A 23,236-nucleotide genomic window follows, 5' to 3' on the forward strand; every position below is an offset into this window, starting at 1 on the left:
ATAAAGTTCATCACGTATAATATCAAAAACAGGTATTATACCACCCATCTACCTAGGTAGGTAATAACTTCCTGATTGATCCGATGAGCAATGGATGTTGTTGGAATGGATGGTAGAAGTCACTAGGAGATTCCTGCGAATGTACCTGAGCTCGCTTAGTGAGCCAATCAATCTTTCACAATTCTGAAATCTGTTGGGACGTTGAGGATTTGGGGATATCACTCACAGCCTGCCAACCTGTCTGTGATTGTTATTGATGACCACATGTGAGTAATAAGAAAGAAATGATTAATGCCAGGTAGGAAATCACCGAGGACAGGAAAAGAAAGAGGAAAGATTCCAAACTTCAGTTCCCTTCGTTTTCACGGTAAATCAGCGAGAGCATAATTCTTTCCAAAAATACCACGGCGAATGGAGTATTGTCTTGAAATTCTGATTACAGATCCACCACATGAACCGAATGAACGTCGATGCTTTATTAGCAAGGGGAAGATGAACGGAAGATGACAATAAACACAATACCGTGCAAAGTGGCGAAAATTCAAGATTTTACATAGATTGTCCAGCTTATCAATAATTAAAAAAGACCAACGAAGAAAATAGCTCCACGCTTGCTGTTACTAGTATTTTCTAGGTTTTCCCATCAAAAAAAAATAAAAATCGACCATAAAAAAGTCTCCATTTTTATTACCTTACGTTTGATCACCCAACCGAGTTACCGATTCATTCAGTCCCTTGAACTTCTTTACCCATTCAATTCTCCATCCCTACATATCCTTGTTCGGAAAGTACACTTTAGTACATTTCCAAACACCATCAAATCTACTTATAAGTTCAACCACTCCTCCATCAAGATCTTTCTTTTCTTCCTTCCCTCACGCTCTCTTCCCCCCCAATATCATCGACGTTCTTTCAAAATGGCTTCGAACGCGTCGCAACCTTCGAGCATGGCGAAGACTTCTGAGCCAAATCGCAACAAGAAGTATGACCCAAAGAAGCCTCATATCACCGAGGAGCCAATTACCAAGGCAAACTGGTACAAGCACGTTAACTGGCTTAACGTCACTCTCATTGTCGGAGTTCCCATTTATGGTCTCATCATGGCCTACTGGACTCCTTTGCAGTGGAAGACTGCTGTCTGGGCTGTCCTTTACTACTTCATGACTGGGTTGGGTATCACAGCTGGTAGGTTCTAATTGATTTCTCTCCACAGTGAATTACATCTAACACATTCCTTCAGGTTACCACAGACTTTGGGCACATTCCTCATACTCTGCCACACTTCCATTAAAGATTTTCCTCGCAGCCGTTGGAGGTGGAGCCGTCCAAGGTTCCATCAGATGGTGGTCAAGAGATCACAGAGCTCATCACAGATACACCGATACCGATAAAGATCCATACTCCGTACGAAAAGGTATCCTATACTCTCACTTTGGATGGATGGTCATGAAGCAAAACCCAAAGCGTATTGGCCGTACCGATATCTCCGATTTGAACGATGACCCAGTTGTTGTTTGGCAACATCGCAACTACATCAAGACTGTTATCTTTATGGGTATGATCTTCCCATGTCTCGTCACCGGTCTTGCATGGGGTGACTGGTTCGGTGGTTTCATCTATGCCGGTATCCTCAGAATCTTTTTCGTTCAACAAGCTACTTTCTCTGTCAACTCCTTGGCTCATTGGCTCGGTGACCAACCTTTCGATGATCGCAATTCTCCTCGTGATCACGTCATCACTGCTCTCGCTACTCTCGGAGAAGGTTACCACAACTTCCATCACGAATTCCCATCTGATTACCGTAACGCTATCGAATGGCATCAATATGACCCAACCAAATGGTCCATCTGGATGTGGAAGCAACTCGGTCTCGCCTACGATCTTAAGCAATTCAAGTCCAACGAAATTGAGAAGGGCCGTCTCCAACAACTCCAAAAGAAACTCGACCAAAAGAGACAAACTCTTGACTGGGGTATTCCTCTTGAACAATTGCCAGTCATCGACTGGGACACTTACCAAACCGAAGCCAAGAATGGACGTGCTCTCGTTGCTGTCGCTGGTGTTATTCACGATGTCACCGATTTCGTAAAGGAACATCCAGGTGGAAAGGCACTTATCACATCCGGTATTGGCAAAGATGCAACTGCTATTTTCAATGGCGGTGTCTACAATCATTCCAACGCTGCCCACAATCTTCTCTCAACCATGCGTGTAGGTGTCCTACGTGGTGGATGTGAAGTTGAGATCTGGAAGCGTGCTCAACGTGAGAACAAGGATATTTCTTTTGTCAGTGATACCGCTGGTCAAAAGATCATCCGAGCTGGTAGTCAGGTAACCCGCATTGCGGAACCTGTTCCATCAGCAGATGCTGCATAAGCATTTTCATTAATGAGTGGATGATCCGAATGCCTTCAATTGAATGGCAAAATTAAAAATTGCATCTTTGTTTTTAACAAGCGTGGGTTAGTGTGTCGTTTTAGACTGGGGCGTTGGTAATACTGGTCAACATGGTGATTTTAATATTAAAGTCAAGGAACGGATGGTGGGATGGGTTACTTTTTTCTAAACTGAGCAAAGATGATAAGTGGTTCAGATTATGTATCTTAGACAAGCGTGAAGAGAGGAAAAACTTTACATTTTGGAAGGGGATGATGAGATGGCTCATAAATATTTGGGTCAATAGAATCAAAACTGTTACTTTCACTTTACTTGTTTTGAATGCCGTTCTGTGTGATGTGACGACGTTTGACTTTGCTATGAATTGTATAACTTTCATATCAATCTATGCAGAAGATCTGACACCATCATGAAAGACCTCCGACCATTAAGATTGCTTTGATACATACAATTTATTAAATCTCGAAATGGCCATGTGCATATTCATACCTAGTACTCCGTAGGTATTCATCTTCATCTTCATGTTCTTGTTCTCCTATCTGATCAATCTACATCGTATTCGTAATCCTAGGTATGGACATATAGAGCCATCAATCAGTATCGACATCAGTATCAGTATCAGTATCAATATCAGTATCAATATCAGTATCGACATCAGTATCAGTATCAATATCAGTATCGACATCAGTATCAGTATCAATATCAATATCAATATCCACCTATCACATCCCAACGGCGCACTAAACCCCGGATTCGGAATCGGATTCGAATTTCCGATATTTAGGTTTTTTGCCTGTGTACGGAGTATATGGATGGATGTGTGGATGGGTGTGCATGTGCATGTGTGGATGAATGGATGTGTGCCGAGGTTCGATGGATATGGATATGGATATGGAATGGGGGGCGGACCCCTGATTTTGATTGATGGATTGATTGATTGTATGATTGTGTAAAGGACGAAGTACCATCGACCGCGCAATTGCGAGATTGTTGTGTATTTATCTGTTTGTCTGTCGGTCTGTCTGTCTGGTCTATTAGGGTTGAGATTGAGATTGAGATTGAGATTGAGATTGAGATTGAGATTGGCTTTTGAGGGATATTTATTTGATTTATTTATTTGTTGATTTATTTATTTGATTTGATTTGATTGATTGATTAATTGCTCGATCGATCAATCAATCGATAGCTCGTTGTAAAAAAACTACTCGAGTAGGATAAAAGATAAAAGATAAGAAGGAGAAGGAGGAGGAGAAGAACAAGAAAGCAAATAAGAAAACAGAAATGTCTTCAGAAACGCAAACGAAATTCGATGCGAAAAATGATGTGGGATTGAAACGATTGGGGTTCTTGATGAAGGGGTGGAAGGATAGTAGGGAGGGGTATATTGTTAGTTTATCCTTTTTTTCTTCTTTCTTTTTTTAGGAGGGGGGGTGGGGAGAGGAAGGGGGATTGGGGGGGAGAGGGGGGGGGTTTGCTGGAGGGGAGGGATAGGAGGAGAGTAGAAGGGAGAGGGATGTGGTTTGCGTTTCGTTGGAATTGGTTTCTGTCGTGGTGCTTGCTTGCTTGCTTGCTTGCTTGCTTGCTTCTAGAGAGGAAGAGGAGAGGAAGAGGTTGATGGAGATGGAGATTCCATATATTGATCTCTGCGAGTTGCGAGTTTGCATACTCTTCTCATCCTTCCTATTCTTTCCACCCTTCCGCCTCCATCTCACCTCATTTCTATAACCGCTCACCGGAACTTCCATTCCCATTCCCTTCCTTCTCCTTCATTCCCATTCGTCCTCTCCAATTCTCTGGCCCTCCAATCCCCTAGCCATTCAATTCTCCAGCCTTCCAAACCCAAAAATAACCCCTCATCCCCCACCCTCAACCTCACAATCAACCTCATCAACTTCTAAGCTAGAAGTGCAGTCCATCCCTTCTTGCCATCTCAATCCCAATCACATTAACATATACAACTCAACCCCATAAGAAAATCTAACTAACACATCTCCTTCTTCTTCCCTAGGGATGGGGTCATGATCTCCTACCTTCGCTCTCGCTTTCTGCGGATGCGGAACATCATTCGGAGAATGTGACGACGTTTGTTTTTAAACCGACGGTGCATCATTGGTTAGTTTTATTTAATTTGATTTCCGATCTTTTTGAAGGGGAGGGGGGTGATTATTTGGGAGATGTTGGTTTACTGCTATGTACTCTCGGCTTGTTTTCTATTACATCTCATTGAGAAATTCTGCTTCGAAGGGTTACAATGTACCCGTAAATCAAGCCTTACATCTACACCCAGACCTCAGATTCCTTTTCTCCCTCTCCCCCTCCCCCACTCTCCACTCTCCACATCCCGCTAACACACCCACCCACCCTCACAGCAACGCAAACTCCACCGTTCATGGCGGCTGCATCGCAACCGTCTTCGATGCCTGCACATCCGTTGCACTCATGGGTCGCTACAGCGCTCAGAAATGGGGCGGTGGTGGAGTGAGTAGAGGATTGGGATGTACTTATTTAAAGGGCATTACTATTCATGAGGAATCTGAAGGAGAGGGAAAAAATGATGTATTGGTTGAGTGTGAGGTTGTGGGGGGTTTGGGGAAGAGAAATGTGGTTTTGAGAGGTTAGTATTTTTCTTTCTAGGATTTGGATTTAGAAAGTTGGGTGGGATGGGATGCGGTGGTGGTTTGAGTTTGGGTTTCCTGTTCTCATTTCGTTTCTTCTTTTTTCTTAACATCATTCTTTCTTACTTTGTTTTTGACTTCTCTATCTATCTATTCCCTCTATCTCTAATATCACATCACCACCCGTCCATCCCTCTACCCCATTTCACAACCCATTTATCTACCCAGCCTGGACACCAAACAAATACACCCAAACTCCCCCCCCCCCATCCCAAACGAAGAAAAGCTTCAAAACCTTTCCTCCATCTTCCCCATCTCAACACCCACTTGTCTCTACTCACAGCAAAACTCCCCAGACACAATACCCCAAATTCCCGAATCAAATTCAGATTCGGATTCAGTCTCAAAACAAAAGAAAGAAAACTAACATTCCACTCCACCACCCCAGGAACAATGAAACGCAGAACCGGAGAAGTCCTAGCCATTTGCGAACATAGTAAAGTGAATATTGTGGGTGTGGAATTACCTGGTTCTGCTTCTGGTTCGAAGGAGAAGGAGAAGGAGAAGAAAGAGGGAAAGGGAAAGGAGTCGAAGTTGTAGATTTGAGGGGTGAGAGCTGTGGGTTGTGGGTTATAGATTGCGGGGAAGGTAGATGGAGGAAGAGGAGGAGGAGAAGAAAAGGAGAAGAAGAAGAGGAGAGAAAGAAGATGAAAAAGATAAAAGGGGTATATATATCTAGATGAATATCTAAACAAATAAACAGATGAATATATATCTATAAATAAGAAATTCAAATGTTGATCTGTATATTTATTCTTCTACATCTGCTAGTTCTATATCCACTGTGACGATTGCATCATTTAGAATACTAAGATGAAGAGCTAGAAGAGCTCTTCGGAAGAAAGTGGTAATATACAGGATTATGAATTATATAAGAACCTAGCCGATCTATTAATATAACAGGATCATTATACTACCCCCCCCTTCTGAAAAGCTTGTTCTCGAATATATTAATAGTATTCTAAATACAATTCTCTAATCCAATTATATTATAATCTATATTCTTTATTATCATTAATATCTGATCCATAATTCCAATACTAATTCTAATATTACTTATAATATGATTTATAATATTATCGATCGCTTTACGAAAGTATATGTTTTATAGTTTTATTGCTTTTGTAAAAAAGACTTCGAAATCAATAGGAAAAGGTTTCAAGAGTTGTTAAAAAATAAAATGAGCAAAAGAAAAGAGATCCGTTTGAAATGTATCTCTTATCAATAATACCAATAGAGTAACGGAAGCATTAATAAAATGCAAATTGACTTAACAAATCAACTGAATAAGCTGCTTCATTGTGGTATTGATTGTATGAACATATTGATACTTCGAATTAATCAGTTCCTATAGTTTGCATACTAGATTCAGGATCTTTGGATCCATTATTGATAAAGCAAGGAGACTCTAAATAATATAATAATGAGATATCAGCTTATCGATGAGTAAGATCCACAGGAATGGAGCTAGAGAGAGATCTTAATCGGAAGTCATACAAATAGTTGTATCAGGGAAGCGGATATAGAAGGCAATAAGTATTCGATAAGCAGGCTAGCAATAGAAAGCTTTGCAAAAGCAATCAAAAGCTTAAAAAATTTATATAATCTTAGTATAATGTGACGATTGCATTATTTAGAATACTAAGATGAAGAGCTAGAAGAGCTCTTTGGAAGGAAGTGGTAATATACAGGATTGTGGATCACGTGAGGACCTAGCCGATCCACTAATATGACAGGATCGTCACATCCACTAGAAATCGATTATATTATATTTTTAATATATAAATTAGTTATTAGAAATATTTAAAGAGGTTTGATGTATTCTACTCTAATCTTATATAATGGGAGGAATGGAGTTTAGATTATGAGATGTATAGTTTTTATATCTTGATATCTTTATATCTTTATATGTTTATATTTTTATATTTTTATATTTTTATTATCTCTCGTCTCTCATCTCTCTTCCTTTATCTCTCTTCCCCCTCTCTCTTCCCTCATCTCTCTTCCTTCATCTCTCTTCCCTCATCTCTCTTCCTGCATCTCTCTCTCTATATACATATATATACTCACTATATCAACTCCCTCTATATATTTTAGTAATATAAATTCTTATATATCTATCTATATATATAATTATCTATCTACATCAATTATATTATATTATAATATATAAGAGTTTAGGCCTCGACTTATCGTTCATTAAGCGAAAACACAATAAAAGCCTTCATTTATTCAACGTTTTAACTATATAAAATTTGAATGAATAATTTAATGAAATGATTCAATTAAGATTTATAACAGATATTTATTGAAATTATTCAAAAAAATGAATGAATTATTTTTAAAAAAAAATTTGATAAAGTTATTGATTTTCAAGAGAGAATTTTCAAAATTTTCAAAAAATTGATTTTTTTTATGCAGGAAAAGTATTACATGTGATAAATTTTGAAAAATTTCAAATTTGAAAATTTTATAATTCTATTAAAAAAATCGCTAAAAATAACATTTTTTATTTTTAAGATTTGAAATATAATAATCTTTTATATATTCAATTTTTAGTTTAATTTTTCAATTATTGAATGAATTATAAAAGAAAAAATTGGTTTATATAAGAAAACGACTTTTTTGTAGAGATTTTGTTACGAAATAAAATAGTATATAATAAGCCGGGGCTATAACTCTATATATATTACATATACACAAACATTTGTCTCTTATTTTATTCCATTCCATTCCCCCTTTCAATTTCCTCTCTCTCAATTTTCCATTTTATATCTTCTATTTTCTATCAAATTCTTATTTTCTATTCTCTTCTCTACTCCCTACTCTACTCCCTACTCGCTACTCCTACTCCCTACTCCCTACTCTACTCCCCTACCTCCCTACTCCCTACTCCCTACTCCCTACTCCCCTACTCCTACTCCCTACTCCCTACTCCCTACTCCCTACTCCCTACTCCCTACTCCCTACTCCCTACTCCCTACTCCTACTCCTACTCCCTACTCCCTACTCCTATTCTCTACTCTCATTCTATTTCTCCCTCTCTATCTCCATCTATTTTATTTTATTTTATCCCATCCATCCATCCACCCTTAAAAGCCCTTCCCCTCCCCCTTCCCCTCTCCCCACCCCATCCCCTTCAAATCCCATCCTCCTCTTCTCTCCCTCTCCCTCCCCCCTTTCCCCCCATAAAACAAACAATCAAAAAACAAATACCAAATCAAATCAAATCAATCACCTCCAACGAACCCCCTCTCTCATACAACCCCCTCTCTCATACAAACCCCCTCTCTCATACAAACCCCCTCTCTCATACACACCCATCCATCTCTATCTCTATCTCCATCTTCCTTTCCAAAACACAGAAAGAAAAAAAGAAAGAAGGAAAAAGGAAAGAGAGAAGAGAGGCAACAAAAGCCGCGGAATTTGTAACCCATTTACAAGATATACATATCTATCTATATATATATAAAAACACACATAGCAAGCAAGCAAGCAAGCAAGCAAGCAGCATATCTGCAAATATCAACACATCAGTACACTAACAAAAACACCAACACACATACCAGCACAAACACACATACAAATAGAGCGAGCAAGAAAAAAGTAAAGAGGAAAAAAAAGTATTTGTATGTAAAGTTAGTCAGTCAGCCATCCATCCATCCAGCCGACCAATCAATAAATCCTAAACTCCTTGCTACCATTCCATATTTTATATGTCCATTACTCCTGTACTCTCTTGATACACAACCAACACAATACAAAGAATGCTTGCCTAGCAATTAATTATTCAATTCCGGGAATAATTTTTGATAATGATGTTCACCAACTTCCAACACCGTAATTTCATCCCCAACCCTCAGTGCTCCATCTTTAGTAGTAGGTACTAATTGCATACCCAAACATCCCAAATTCTTTCCAGCTCCTTCATCAATAGCTCTGAAGGTTCGTAAAGTTTTATCGGGTTCGGATGGATGTCTAATTCCAGTTTCTTGATTTACATTTGGCATCTTACATCTTACTGTACGACAAGAAACATCGTATTCGTAAAAACCAATCTTAATTCGTCGCCAATCGTCTTCGTGGTAAGCTGGAGGTCCGGTAACTGAAAGATATTAGTAATGAAACCAACAGATGGTAAAACTTTAGAATAACATACTGATCAAATTGGCACGGAATTGTCCTGCAGATAATCTTGGCGCCCCCTTAACCTTTGGCATCTTACTTTCAACATCACGAATACTAGCAAGATTGATAAGGTGGATAGGATACTAGAATGAATTAGTAAGAAATCGTACAGCAGATTTCAAGCGTTTGAAGAAAACTTACAGCATCTTGAAATCCAGTAACTGGTTGATACCCAAGTTCTTCCTTTGAAGGCGCATTTCTGAAAACTTCTCTCGGCTTTGCACTATCGACTCTGAACAGACCCAGCTTATTGCTGATACCAAGGTAATATCTGAGTTCTTCTGGAATCTCAATTTCCACATTCAAAGCATCAACTGTTTCTCTCCAAATGGTCATCTTTTCAACGGTATAACCTGCTTTCTCAATTTGTACTGGTGAAGGATCGAATGGCACGCGGAATTGTTTTTCAGGTACGGTTCCCATAACTTTGGCACCCCAACTTGCAACGGTTCCTCTCCATCCAGGTTCTCGATATGGGAAACTTATGATGATCACTCCTCCGCTCTCAACATCATCGATGTGAGGAGCATATGTATCCACGCTTTGATCTGGAACCCACATTTCGGTCCTAACTTTCGCCAACAAGGGGAACTGTCGTTGAGTGATGAATTCCCATTGATGTGCTGCTTTCTTTGAATTCGGATCGTTCTCGGCGACGGGAAATGGACTTTTCAATTGTGCAAAGGTAAATTGACGATCGTATTCCATTCCACTTGCAATAATGGTTCCTCTGCCCAATTCAACTCCTTTACAACTCTTGACTGGATAAATCCACATACTCTTCAATCTCCACCATTCTGCAGATGTTTCTTCAGTGCTGGGGGGACGTCCCTCGGAGAATTTGGGATCGAATTCATTGGTAAGATTGCTATCGATTTTCAATCCAAGTTTTCTACAACCTTTAGGTTGTTCGGCACGTTGTCGCGATTGTTCGAGTTCGTAGAATACTAAGAGGACAATAGGGGGTATGCAGATTGCCAGGATGGTTAGGACATATGTGGTCGTCGAGATGACTGGGATTTGTTCGATCAATTGGTCCTTGTAAATTTCGAGTTGCTGCAAGGCAAGGTCGAGATATGGTTGAATGAGTGAAGACATGGTGAGTGAGTGAGTGAGTGAGTGTGTTGATTTGAGAAATAAAAGCACTATTATGTGCAATCTAAATTCTGGTGAAAGATGTTAACTTTCTGAGATGTAATTGCCTCTACGACATGGAAGTGATTTTGTATTACCAGAAAATGTACATGGAAGATGCGAATTAAAGAGCGTAAGAAGAGAAGGAATGAAATGTCCAGAATAGGATTGCAGGAATCGAGGCAGCAGCAGAAAATAGCAGCAACTCGTCAATGCAAAAAAGTTTAATTCTTGAGAAGAAGTTGAATGAATTGAATGTGAGTTTCAAAAACGATGAGAGGTGTTGAGAAGGTGGAAGATGGAAGATGGAAGATAGAAAGTAGAAGGTGGGAAGTATTATTCGTTTGAGACTTTTGAAGTAGTTCTTGTCACTCGTACCAATTCTTTTTTTGTTAAAGTAGGTAGGTAGGTACTAGCGTCAAATGTAGGATAGGAGCACACGAGAATTAGAATTTTGAAGAAACAATTCCAATTTAAGAAATTAAGCACCCAGTGTCCTACTACCAAGGGGATTGGTATCTACCTAGTAGCTAGCTTTGATCATCAAAGAATTTTGAATTTCAAATAATAAGAGCGTATCCGCGTACTCTACCGTATGTATGTGTGGATGAATCTGAATCCTGGGTTTGATTGAATCTCAGGCTAAACCCAATACGACCAAGTTCCCGCGGATAGTATTAGATCCCCTAGTCAGACACACGTTTGATACTCGTAGGTGAGTGGGGAGGAATCTTTCGTGATGCGCGGGTGTTTCTGTTGTTTCTAGAGTTTGGAGGGCGAGAGGGCAAGGGTGCGAGAGTGCTTGGGTAGAGTGCAAGCAGGGGGGTGGAGATAGCGCTGAGGATACATCCTCCTTTGTATTTACGAGGAATACATATGATGAGAACGATATACGAGAGTTAGTCATCAGTGATCACATAGAGAAGACTCCCGGGGTATATAACGAGGAATCACAAGATCCGGAAAGGTCACACAATAATATCCGTTTGTACAGACCAATACCTAATAATAACAAACGGGCTAGGGTTTGAGTAATGAGTTGGAACTTGGCATGAATCCGTGATCTTCAGTGGGGTTTTCTTTTGATGGGTGAACTATAAACAAAAAGGGTTCAAAGGGTATGGATGTATGTATCATGGAAAAGAGGGGGGCAAATATAAAAGGAGGGAGTATGAATTCATGCTTTTCGATCGAGGTAGATGGAGATATATGAGATGTAGATATATATTATGGTCCGGTACAGCTGAATAAGGATATAATTATAATTCAAGCGAATTGAAAAAAGGAGTTTTAATATCCAATTTCCAGTATCTAATTCAAGAGTTCAGTATTTATGATATTCAATCTACATATTCAATCTACTACTCTCTCTACTCTCTCTACCTCTCTACCTCTCTACCTCTCTCCACCTCCCTCTCCTCTACACCCAAATCCAAAACGTTCGTCACACTCCCAACACATCACCATAAATTGAAATGATTTAAAAGTCCCAGGATCCTCGAATTAAACATCCTTCCTCACACTCACAGAGACGAAAGGCAAAAGTTTAAATCACCACCGCCAAGAGAAGAAGAAAGGGTCTGCTCTGCGCACTCGAATCATCTACCTTGGAAGTTGGAACTGAAGGCGCGTCCTGCTTTCCACTTTGGGATGATCTGAATGGGCTGTGCAAACGGGTAAAGTTCCCAGTTGGCTTCGCTTTGTTAGGTTGGGTCACAGGTCACGGGTCACGGATGGTGCTTTGAATGAAGAGGAAGTGCCGTCTGGTCTATCGGTCAGTGAGTCCATCAGTTTGATTCAAGTGATGATCGGTATATATCATTTAATTCATATTGATGTACTTTGTATATCATAGCAAAGTAACCTCCAGTTTGTTATCTTTATTGGTTAATCCCTTAGTCAAGTCACCTAGTAGTCTGCTAGGTGTTTCCAATCTCAATTGACGTTATCACAACTTCACCACATCTTTCCAATCTCTCCCCAATCTCAATCTCTCCTATCCCTTTGCACTCTCCACTCACACTCTCGGTCCCTCACCCTACACATACACATCTCCACCTCTCCTACGGTACTACTACCACCACACTACCGTAGTCTGTACCATCCAAGCCACTGTGCCCCACAATCCGTAAGGTACGACGTACAACCCATCCACGCCCCTCTTCACTCCAACGCCCAGTGCCCACCATCCACTCATTCGATTTCATTCCATTTTTATAAATAAAGCAAAGAAAAATCAGGGTCTTGGTCTCGGCCACTAGATTCTTTTCCAGATCTCCGTTACAGGATGGAAATTTCATCTGGTCTTACACACTAACGTTCTTCTCGATAATCTTCTAGATGCAATGTAACCCCCGGCCCCTGGTTAGATTTTCAGCAACGTAGGGGGGTGTGGTAATGTATTTATTTATTTAATTTACCGTGAAAGGGTTTCGTGATTGTTGGATTAGATTCTGGAAGCCATTTTTTGGTTCGGTATTAGCAGATGTATTCGGTTGGTATCTGGGATTAATATGGTGTGAGTAGAGATGTTCGATTTATATAGAATCATTATGGTGTGAGGATAAGATACCTAAGATATCCATTAGCACATACTGGTACATAATCACCTGATGAAAAGCGCATAACAAGAAAAGATAATCTTCAATCTCCAGTCTCCAATCTCCAATCTCAATCTTCATACCAATTTCTCAACCCAAGAAACTTCACATGAGGAAATAATAATAATATAGAGACAGGACAAAATAGGGGTCTCTGATACAATTATACAATCATACAATCATACATATACTCCATACAAACCACTCAATTAACATTTTAATAATGGATACTCAATCGGTCCTCATTGCTCAAGCATTGATCCAAAGTATCATCATCCACCACTTTTTAAATGGGGATCCATCATATCCAGTCCAGTTCCCTACGAGCATACCTAGTCGATACCCCAGGACCCCTATTCCAAGTTTCTATCCATGTTCCATTCATTCCATTGATTCTATTGATTCCATTTAATCCAATCCAATCCAATCCATCCACACCATTATCATCATTATCATCATCATGAATATCCAAGAACCTTCCAAGATTCTCAAACTTCTTCCACACTAATAACTTCTCTCTCTTCTCTTCTCTTCTCTTCTCTTCTCTTCACTCCCCTCCATCCAAACCCCCGATAACCCTCCCCATCCACGAAACCCTCCGAATCGAAAACCTCCCTATCCACCCAACCCACTCACCACCTATCAAACCATCACTCCTCCTCCTCCTCGAAAAGGAGATACCCGGAAGAACTCGTAAACCTGATCTTCAAATCCCTTTGAGTAATAACTTTATTTTATTACCTTACCTACCTAGTACTTACAAGTTATAATACATAAATAGAGATAAAAATACATCAGCATCAGCATCAACATCAACATCAACATCAACACATCAATATAACTCAACACTAGGAGCTAACCCCCACCTAATAAATCTAAAATACTACTACTATAAGTAGGTAGTAGGTACACACTCAACCGGAAAAAATCCAAGCCAGAGAAAGAAAGATATATAAAATTTAAACTTCACTTCAAATTTAAACTTCACTTCAAATTTAAAACTTCACTTCAAATTTAAACTTCACTTCAAATTTCAAACTTCACTTCAAACTTCAAACTCCAAACTTCCCATAAATGCATAAGAGGTTAAGGTTAGTTTAGTTAACCTAGTTCGTAATGCACACTAATGCACATGTAGATACGTAGGTACTAGCTGCAGTTTGTTTGCGAGCTCTTGCTGCTATCCTTCGTATATACAGCTTAGTAATACACATACTACTTTGTCTTGAGGTCATATACATACCTACCTAGTTTCCATACCTACTAGGTAGGTAGGTACATACACATCACCGTGTTCACCGTATTCACCGTATTCACCGTATCTATCTATCTATCCCTCCCATCATATCACATCGTATCTACCGTATCTATCCATCTATCTATCTACCATATCTACCATAACGCATTATCATCACCTACCTACCTAGCTAGCATTCGCTTTTCTCCTCTCAATACTCAGGAATCCAGGTTCCTGGGATTTATCTATCTATCTATCTATTTAGTATTAAAGTATAACTTCAAAGTCATATACGACTAGGTACACTACACCATGCGTATTCCATCAATCAATCTTCCTAACTTCTTTTCCTTTCGTTTTTCTACTTAATATTCAATATTCCAAAATCTAAATCTGAATCTAAATCTAAATCTAAAAGATATACCTACCCTAGATACCACCAGATAGGATATAGGAATCAAATACTCGTACTTCGTATATACTTCATAAACAGAAACAAACGGTTTCGCTCTAATAATCAAATTGTCCGTTTTCCTTTTCCTTTTTCCATTCTATTCCGTGTTTATATTTTATATTCCGTTTCCGTGGTTTATAATATCGAGGTATAAGGTGCTCAAGAATCAAAGTTAGTAGATTGATATCATAGTAAAGTAGAAGAGAGTGTAGTAAGATAGACATAATATAATATACATATACAATCTATTACTTGTAAAATAACTACCCCTCGCTTTCTACCCTCTTCAAACTCACTATTTGTAACCCTAAAGTCCCCTCCCCAATCTCAAACCTCACCCTCACTCCCAACCCTCGGACTCGGACTCGCTTCTCACCCTCAAAACCCATCCTCAAAGTTCAAACCCCCAAACCCAACCCTCGGACTCGGCCTTGCACTCCGAAATGCGTAAGGCCATCCCATCCTATCCCATCCCATCCTATCCCAACCAATTTCCGAGCCTCCGCATTCGAACTTTCATCACATCACGTTTTCTATACATACATACATACATACATACATACATACCTAGATACCCGTAAACATACGAGGCCGTGTCTTTGATAAATACCAGGCTGAAATTTAAGCGAGTTTTCTCACCAAAACCATACTTTATTCGATATATTTATAAATAAATAATAATTCAAATATTCATTATAAAACTTTAAAATTTGAAATATACAAAGAGATTTAATTAATAATTAATTTGATATTAGAATTATTAATTTTTGAATTAAATTAATAATAAAATTCTATATAGAAATTTGATTCTTAAAATAAGTATTATTTCTTATAGAAATGTTTAAGTATTAAAAATTCAATATAAATTTTGATTTAATTGAAAACTTTAATAAAAAAAACTAAAATTATACTATTAGATTTTAAATAAAAATTATTATTTTATAAAATTTCAAATATATGATAATATTGATTAATTTAATATTGAATTTTAAAATAAATAAGTTTTAATATGAAAAAGTACTTGTGCATAGATCCGGCAATTATCAAAGACACGCCCTCGTACATATACAAATTCACAAGCTTGAAAATCAAGAAATGTATACATACTCGCGTATCCATATTCGATTCGAGATTATCTCACAAACTCACAAGTTCACGGGCTTGCTAGGTATTTTATATTTCATATTTCATATTTTGTTTTTTGCCACTATCGTGTTGTATATGTATACGAGTATCCATCTCTATTCTATTTTTTTTACGAGGGAGCTAGGTAAAAGGTAACTTTACTACTTATTTCATTACCTACCTAGGTACTCGTAGATATCCTCGAGATGCCATATTATATTATATTATATTATACCATATTGTATACAATAAACACAATATACACAACACTAAACCCGATTCTGTACAAAGTATATCGAATCTGTTAGCCTGTCTATTCATCTATCTATCTATCTATTTATCTATCTATTTATCTATCTATTTATCTATCTATTTATCTATCTATTATCTATCTATTTATCTATCTATTTATCTATCTATTTATCTATCTATTTATCAATCAATCAATCAATCAATCAATCATCAATCAATCAATCAATCAATCAATCAATCAATCAATCAATCAATCAATCAATCCATCCAATCCAATCCAATCCAGTTTCTGTAATTCCTATTGCAACAACTTCGTAGATTTTCATTATGTCCATTCATATTCTAGATCCATATCCCACATTCTAAAAGTTCCATATTCTAGACTTCAGATTCGGCTCTATACACCGAACCACATACATACACACATACACACACACAGTTAAATCTATTTATCTATCTATCTATCAATTAATCCTATTCTATCTATCTATTATCCTATCCCATCTCCCATCCAACCCTGTGATTCCCATCGCATCTAGAATCTACACCCTCCCCCCCTCCCCCTCCCTTCCCCACGACCAGCAACTCACAACTCCCAAACCTCCAAATCCAAACACACAACCGAGCAACCGAACTCCCATGTACCTCATCCCATCCCATTCTATCCCATCCCATCCCATCCCACCTCATCCCATGCACCCCATCCCCAAATCCCAAGTAAAAAATAACATGTGAAAGAATAACATGTGAAAGAATCCATACCCCAAACATTCCAATCCAATCCATTCCAATCTAATCTACCTAGGTAATCAAGTCAAGTCGAGTCGAGTTGAGTCGAGCCGAGCCGAGTCCAATCTAGTTCCCTCCAAGGTCCCTTCAAGGCTCCAGTAAGTACCTCCCCATGCAATGCACCTACGCAACGCAAGTTGCAACGCACCTGCAATGCATAGAAAAACCAAAGGGAACACTGGGGTAATTTATAAAATAAAAACTATCTACCTAGATAGGGATACAAATATCAAATATTAAAAATGCAAATACAAATACAAGCCATCCCATGCCATCCCATCCCATTCCTAACCATCTTGTCATCTCCATCCTATCATCATTTCACATAACATCACCACGAAAATTTCATTTTACATATCTGTAGATTCATATTCATTCATACAATCATTACTTCAGTTATTCACCCCCACCCCTCCCCCCTCCTTCTATTCTCCCCCTCATGCCAAGGTAGGTAACATTCAAAGGATTTCGCCAATTCCAAAGCCTGCTCCCCATCCCAATACGCCATACATATAAAACCAACGCCATCATTCATTCATCCATCCAACCACCCATCCCACCATTCATCCATACATTCATCCACATCACCATCGACCCAAGTGACCAACATTCAATGAACAACCTGCCTTTTTAATCGTCGATTCCCGTCCCCCTCAAAAACCAATCAATTAAAATCTGCCGCCGTCAAACTCTGCACCACACTCGTTCCTTCACTAAATCTCGTTCTAAAAATGCGATTGGCGTTTTGGAACATGCCATCTTTCAAACTAACAACAATAAATTGACTACCACCAAAACGAGTTTTGATCAAACGACCAATATTTTGTGTATGTGACAAATCAAGCGCAGCATCTACTTCATCGAGAATATAAATTGGTGCTGGATTGAATTGTAATAGAGCCATGATGAGTGAAAGTGCAATCAGCGATCTGTAATTCGTGAGTTAGTAAATGTACATGTAGTCAAAAACCTCGGAGAAGTAAATACCTTTGTCCACCACTCAATTCTGTTAAACTCTGTTTCCACACTTTACCAAGAGACACCTTGACTTCTAAACCATCGGCGATGGTCTTTCCCTCAGGAGGATCCAACTTTGCAAAACTGCCTGGTAATAGTTCGGCGAAGATTTGCCCGAAATTTTTATTGACCTTTTGCCATGTCTCTAGCAAAGCTTTTTTCTTGTACTCATCAAGACTGCTAATAGTTTCTTCAATCTTCTTCTTATCTCTAATGACGGTCTTCATCATGTTCTTGAGTGCGATTTCCTTCTTTTCGACACTTTCAATCATGTTCATAACCTTAGGATTGATCTTCTTTTTCATCCCTTGAGAGCGCTCGGTAAGATTCCTCAATGTAGCTTTACATTCTGCGATATTTTGACTCTTGAAATCGTAAGGAGTTCCAATTCGACCAAAATTATCTTTCTCGTCAGCGATCCATTCGTGCTCTTGTTCCATATGCGATACGGTTTGCACAGCCGCTTGTTGCTCTTTGTGAAACTTCTCAATCTGATGACCAAGCTTTTGCATTTCTAAACCTTCTTCGGTGATGCGAGAAGATTTTGATCTTGATGCTTGCTCAAGAGAATGTAATTCATCATCAAATCCTGTCAGTTTAGCCCGTTCATCGTCGAGATGTGCCTGTGAGATATCATGAGAATCCTACACCATGTTAGTTTTGTGCATATTATTTTTAGATGATTACCAACCTTGACCTGGGCCTGCTCGGAGACTAAACTTGTAATTTCCTCTTCCTGGGCTTTCAATGTTTGCTCAACTTCTTGGAGTTGTTCTTGGGCATTTGAAAGATCACCTCCAACTTGTTCCGTGTCCATTTGGGCACTTTGCAACTCTTTATGTAGTGCCTTAACAGCCGCAGTGTTCTTGGTGAGTGCCTTTCTCAAAGAATCAAGAGAGCTTTGCAACTCAACGAGCTTGCCATCTTTGTTACTGTCAAACTCTTTCATATCCTTTTCAATGCGTTTGATATCTTTTGTAGCTTCATCCTGTCGTTTCTTTGCATCGACTAGGTCTTGCTTGAGTTGAACAATGCTAGCCTTCATATTCTCAATCTCCTGGATAATGGACGAGGAGGAGTTGCTTCCGATTTGTTCTTCCGTAAGCTTGACCTCGTGAGACTTGAGATCTAATTCTTGTTTGATCTTTCGTGCTTGATCCATCTTCTTCTTCTCTCTGGCAATGGTGGCCTGAAGATCAGCCAGCTCTCTCTCTTGTGATTTGAGTTCTTTGTTAAGCTCATTTAACTTCTGCATAGTGACTAGAACACCACTTGAGTTTGGAGAACTACCTCCAGACAGTGTACCAGATGGATCATAAGAATCACCTTCTAATGTGATACTCTTCATTCGAACAGAAGGATCAAACGTAACTCGCTTAGCTGTAGCCGCATCTGCGCAGATGAGAGTATTTCCGAATACGTAATCCATAGCAGTCGAAACTTCTTCATCGTATCCAACCAAGGACAGTGCAAGATCGACTTTGCCCGGGGCAATTCTTTGAGCAGCACCAATCTTTTCCGCTGAAGCTCGGAAAGCGGCAATCTTATTCAAAGGGATGATAGTGACTCGCTTCCTTAATTTTCCATTTTGAAGTAATTGGGTACCAGTAACTTCCGTGTCAACGACAACATTGTACAAACGACCACCTGCACAAATTTCGAGGGCTGTTCCTGCAGCTGTATGGTTCTTGTCAATTGTGAAAAGTTGAGCCACCAAACCCTTAACTTTCGATCTATCGAAATTTGGGGTAGGATCTGCGTAATTGAAGTCCACATTTGCTACTTTACGTTTCAGTCCATCTGCCTGTTCCCGAATTCTTCGGATGTTTTGCTGAATAGTCGATTCTTGCTTGTACATGTCATCCTCCTTGCCTGCTTCGAAGCCTAAATTCTGAAGCTCCTTTTCGAGTTTCTGAGCTTGAGATCGTAATCCCTCAAGGTCTCCAAGTAGTCCAGCATTCTGCTCTTTAGCCTTTTTCGACCTGGGTTCTTCCTCTTTGACTCGCTTCTGAAGATGAGTGATCTTCAATTTGGCTTGCTCTTCCTCGGTGGATGCAGCACTCATTCGATTCCTTGCATCCTGTAGTTGGCCTTGATACCCACTCTCTTGGCCTTCCTTGGATGCGACACCAGTTTGTAAAGTTTGCAAAAGCTCCTCTTTTGTCTCTGCTTCTGAATTTTGCTTCTCTAAATCTTCCTTGGCTTTGTCGTATTGCGATTGTAATTTTTCGTAAACCTTGGTTTTCTGCTTAAGTAGAGATTCCATCTCGGAAACCGTCTTTTGCGTTGCCAACTTTCGTTCCTGCTCCTCCGCCATACTCGATTTTTTTAGATCCATGACCGTCGCCAGTCGAACCAATTCATGAGAATATTTCTTAACCTCTTCTTCTAAAGCTGACGCTTTTCCACCCTTCTTTAATTCTTTCTCCCGTTGTGCCTTCACCCGTTTGATATCTTCTTCTAAGAATGAGATTTCGCTTTTCAATCGGTTCGCCGATTCCTCCAATTCTATCGCCCGTTGTTTCTTGAGCTCGAGATCATTAGCTGACTGGGCAACCTTTTCTTGATTCTTCAAGTAATCATGCGCCACCACCACTCTTGTGAGTCTCTCCAAATCGTTCTGTGTTTGTTGATAATCCAGAAAAGCCCGTTTCTCCGTCCGCAGCTTTTCCAACTTTGGCTCGATTTCTTCTTTCAATAGCTCGGTGATCTCTTGAACCTTCATTTCCTTCTTAGCCATTGTCTTGAAAGCTTTGTCTCTCCTATCCTCGAACATTCGTGTCCCTGCCGCCTCCTCAATCATGGCAAGAATTTCAACCGCTTTCATGTTCAACACTTTTGTAATTCGTCCTTGCATAATCAAGAAATTAGGGTTGTTGATATTGAGCTGAACGGATTGGAAAAGGTTTTGCACAGTTTGTTGTTGTGCTCGATGTCCATTTATAAGATATTTGCTGGTGCCTCCCAGGACAATTTGTCGAGTAACACTGATTTGAGCATATTCCTCAAATCCAATGGGCGATTTCTTCTTGTCTCGATTGTCGAAAACAATCGTCACACTAGCTTTCGTTACTCCGGCTTGTCCACGCTTGTATATTAGATCCTAAAGAGGCCCGTCAATACGTTTCATGCCCATGTGAGGGGCTATAATCTACCTGAAGATTCTGCGCCCGAACTGTTGTCATATTCGTAATACCAAGAACAAAACATATTGAGTCGAGGATATTTGATTTACCACTACCATTCAGACCAGTAATCGAATTGAAACTCTCATCCCTAAACCAGATGTAAGAATATATACCAAAGAATCTTTCGTTTGCATTGTTTACCATCCTGAAATTACAGTACGCACAGCGTACGATTTGAAACCCTGGACATGAGTTAGTTAAGATATCAAAGGATTTTGGTGAGTTTATTTCATGAGACATACATCTATAATGACTTCTACTACCCTCATTATGGCGGTGTTGAGTCGTAATATCGTTGGTCGTAAAGTCGTAAATATTTATATTTTGATTTGCGCGTGAGAGTAAACAACACAATTTGGGTCCGCAGCAACCTCGGATTAATTGGTTCTTCCATTCCGTACCCCTCCTCATCCTTAAAGTTTATCCAGACCAGACCCAGAAGACTTTCATCAATAATCTGCACAATTTCGCATCACTCAAATAAAATGCGCATAGGATTGACAATGTAGTAGATCAATAATAGTATATATAACTATGAAGTAATAGGTGCGTTGATTAACAGTCGTGCAATAATTCCATATTCTACATGATTTACCACGAGCAGAAGTCAATGTAGCACAGAGAGACGACACCTCGAAAATATCAACTGGCATGATGAATCGAAGTGCATCTATTTTCTGGTTTATTTTGTGGTAGATCTAAGCTCACTGATCTCAGATATTCAACACTCACCGGAAAGATATATTCAGAACATTTTCACCAGCACCCACTCGCCAAAATTCAAGGAGAGTTTAACAAGATAAGGTGAAGAGTGTAGTAGCCTGGAATCAGATACTGTAGTTTTCTTGTGAATTGCTTAACATAAGTCTGTTCAAGGGTTGCTTGGGCTGGAAGCTGCAGACACTGCAGTTGAATAAGAAAGGGGGGGGGGGGGGTAGTACTATGTCCATGTTGGCAATGGGTGATGGAGAAGACTGTGGTAGGCCAATCGCACGAACGCTCAAGCGAGCTGGATACATTCTAAGTCAGTGACAATAAATCTAAAATTATTTACAATTTCCTTTCTTCAGTTTTATATCATTTGTTATACTGTCTTCAGAACTCTTCTACCAGGAAAGCTTCGTCTGAAGCGTGGAAGATGGGTAGTGCCTCGGCTCATTGATGAATTGTGCATCAAGTATTCGCGTGCCTACAAAGCACGATTATCGACACCTTCCTGATGTCTTTTGACCAGAACACTTCGTACGTCAATTGCCTATTATGCTCAGGGAATCTCTATCGAGCTTTCATGGAAAGGCTTTTCCAAAACATGAACCTATCACGCACCGGATAGAAGGTTTGTTTGGCCTGGTGGTAATACTTCATTTTGAGGGACTCTTCTTATGGTAGGAACTGGATCTGGGATCACACACACATATATATATATATTTAGGTGAGGTCTCGAGGGCCATGTATAATGAGATCGTTTGAGCCTCCATATATGTACGGCAGATAGTCTCATGTGCGCTGAGTATATATGTGGGAAGGTAAGAATTGATATGAAGCTCAGATTACCCTTGATTTATTAGCACTAAGCGGGCGATAAAGGGGAAAGGGTTGTCAGAAAGTTCGAGAGCACCTCTATTCCTGAAGATTCGCCAGCCAAGAGAGTGGATGGGACTTCTAGGTAAATAGGCTACGGGTAGTGAAAGGTCAACGGGAGAACTCGGATTCTTCATGTGGTGCGTTGTAAGTGTATATCATTACTGCCCCCGATTATCATTCTTTCCATTCCCACGCAGAATACAATATCTCGAGTCAACATTTCAAATCATATACGATAAACACGACTTTACTTAATCATGGCGTGATAATACAAGTGAATATGTCGGCCATGGGTCCAAGATGCTAGACAAACAGTCAGTATCGATTATTCTAGTCATACTCCATACTCATAACACTGAATACTGACATTTCGAATCACATATCATTGCAGACATGGTAATCATCGTAGTTCTCATGTTCATGGGCGTGGTTATTCATAGCCACCATGTGCATTTCGAGTCAAGATCTAGTAATGAATCAATATGTTCATTTCTAGTCATCCGTCTGCCAATTCCCACTCGTGGAGGTAATTCTTGCCAATCATCATGCTTATTCGCAGTCGAACAAAGTCGAAAAAGATACGTCATGTCATTAAT

The 23,236-nt window shown here is 39.4% G+C and overlaps 4 protein-coding genes across 4 annotated transcripts; 2 read left to right on the forward strand and 2 right to left on the reverse strand.

Annotated features, from left to right (window-relative positions):
- Window positions 1–334: 334 nt before the first annotated feature.
- On the forward strand, window positions 335–2,703 carry EAF02_007614 (uncharacterized protein). Its single transcript, XM_038903662.1, has 2 exons — window positions 335–1,185; window positions 1,241–2,703. The coding sequence occupies exons 1-2, from the start codon at window positions 918–920 to the stop codon at window positions 2,374–2,376; spliced, it is 1,404 nt and encodes a 467-aa protein (XP_038756476.1). The 5' UTR covers window positions 335–917; the 3' UTR covers window positions 2,377–2,703.
- Window positions 2,704–3,678: 975 nt separating this feature from the next.
- On the forward strand, window positions 3,679–5,612 carry EAF02_007615 (uncharacterized protein; the record flags this gene model as incomplete). Its single annotated transcript, XM_038903663.1, has 4 exons — window positions 3,679–3,783; window positions 4,406–4,509; window positions 4,767–5,011; window positions 5,461–5,612. The coding sequence occupies 4 exons, from the start codon at window positions 3,679–3,681 to the stop codon at window positions 5,610–5,612; spliced, it is 606 nt and encodes a 201-aa protein (XP_038756477.1).
- A 3,242-nt stretch (window positions 5,613–8,854) lies between these two features.
- On the reverse strand, window positions 8,855–10,358 carry EAF02_007616 (uncharacterized protein; the record flags this gene model as incomplete). Its single annotated transcript, XM_038903664.1, has 3 exons — window positions 8,855–9,177; window positions 9,232–9,343; window positions 9,402–10,358. The coding sequence occupies 3 exons, from the start codon at window positions 10,356–10,358 to the stop codon at window positions 8,855–8,857; spliced, it is 1,392 nt and encodes a 463-aa protein (XP_038756478.1).
- Window positions 10,359–17,515: 7,157 nt separating this feature from the next.
- On the reverse strand, window positions 17,516–21,325 carry EAF02_007617 (uncharacterized protein; the record flags this gene model as incomplete). Its single annotated transcript, XM_038903665.1, has 6 exons — window positions 17,516–17,780; window positions 17,839–18,512; window positions 18,560–20,971; window positions 21,024–21,144; window positions 21,198–21,238; window positions 21,299–21,325. 6 exons carry the CDS (start codon window positions 21,323–21,325, stop codon window positions 17,516–17,518), a joined length of 3,540 nt encoding a protein of 1,179 aa, XP_038756479.1.
- Window positions 21,326–23,236: the final 1,911 nt, after the last annotated feature.

Source organism: Botrytis sinoallii, assembly GCF_014898435.1.
Source record: "Botrytis sinoallii strain Bc 23 chromosome Unknown BSIN_013, whole genome shotgun sequence".
NCBI classification, from domain to species: Eukaryota; Fungi; Ascomycota; class Leotiomycetes; order Helotiales; family Sclerotiniaceae; genus Botrytis; species Botrytis sinoallii.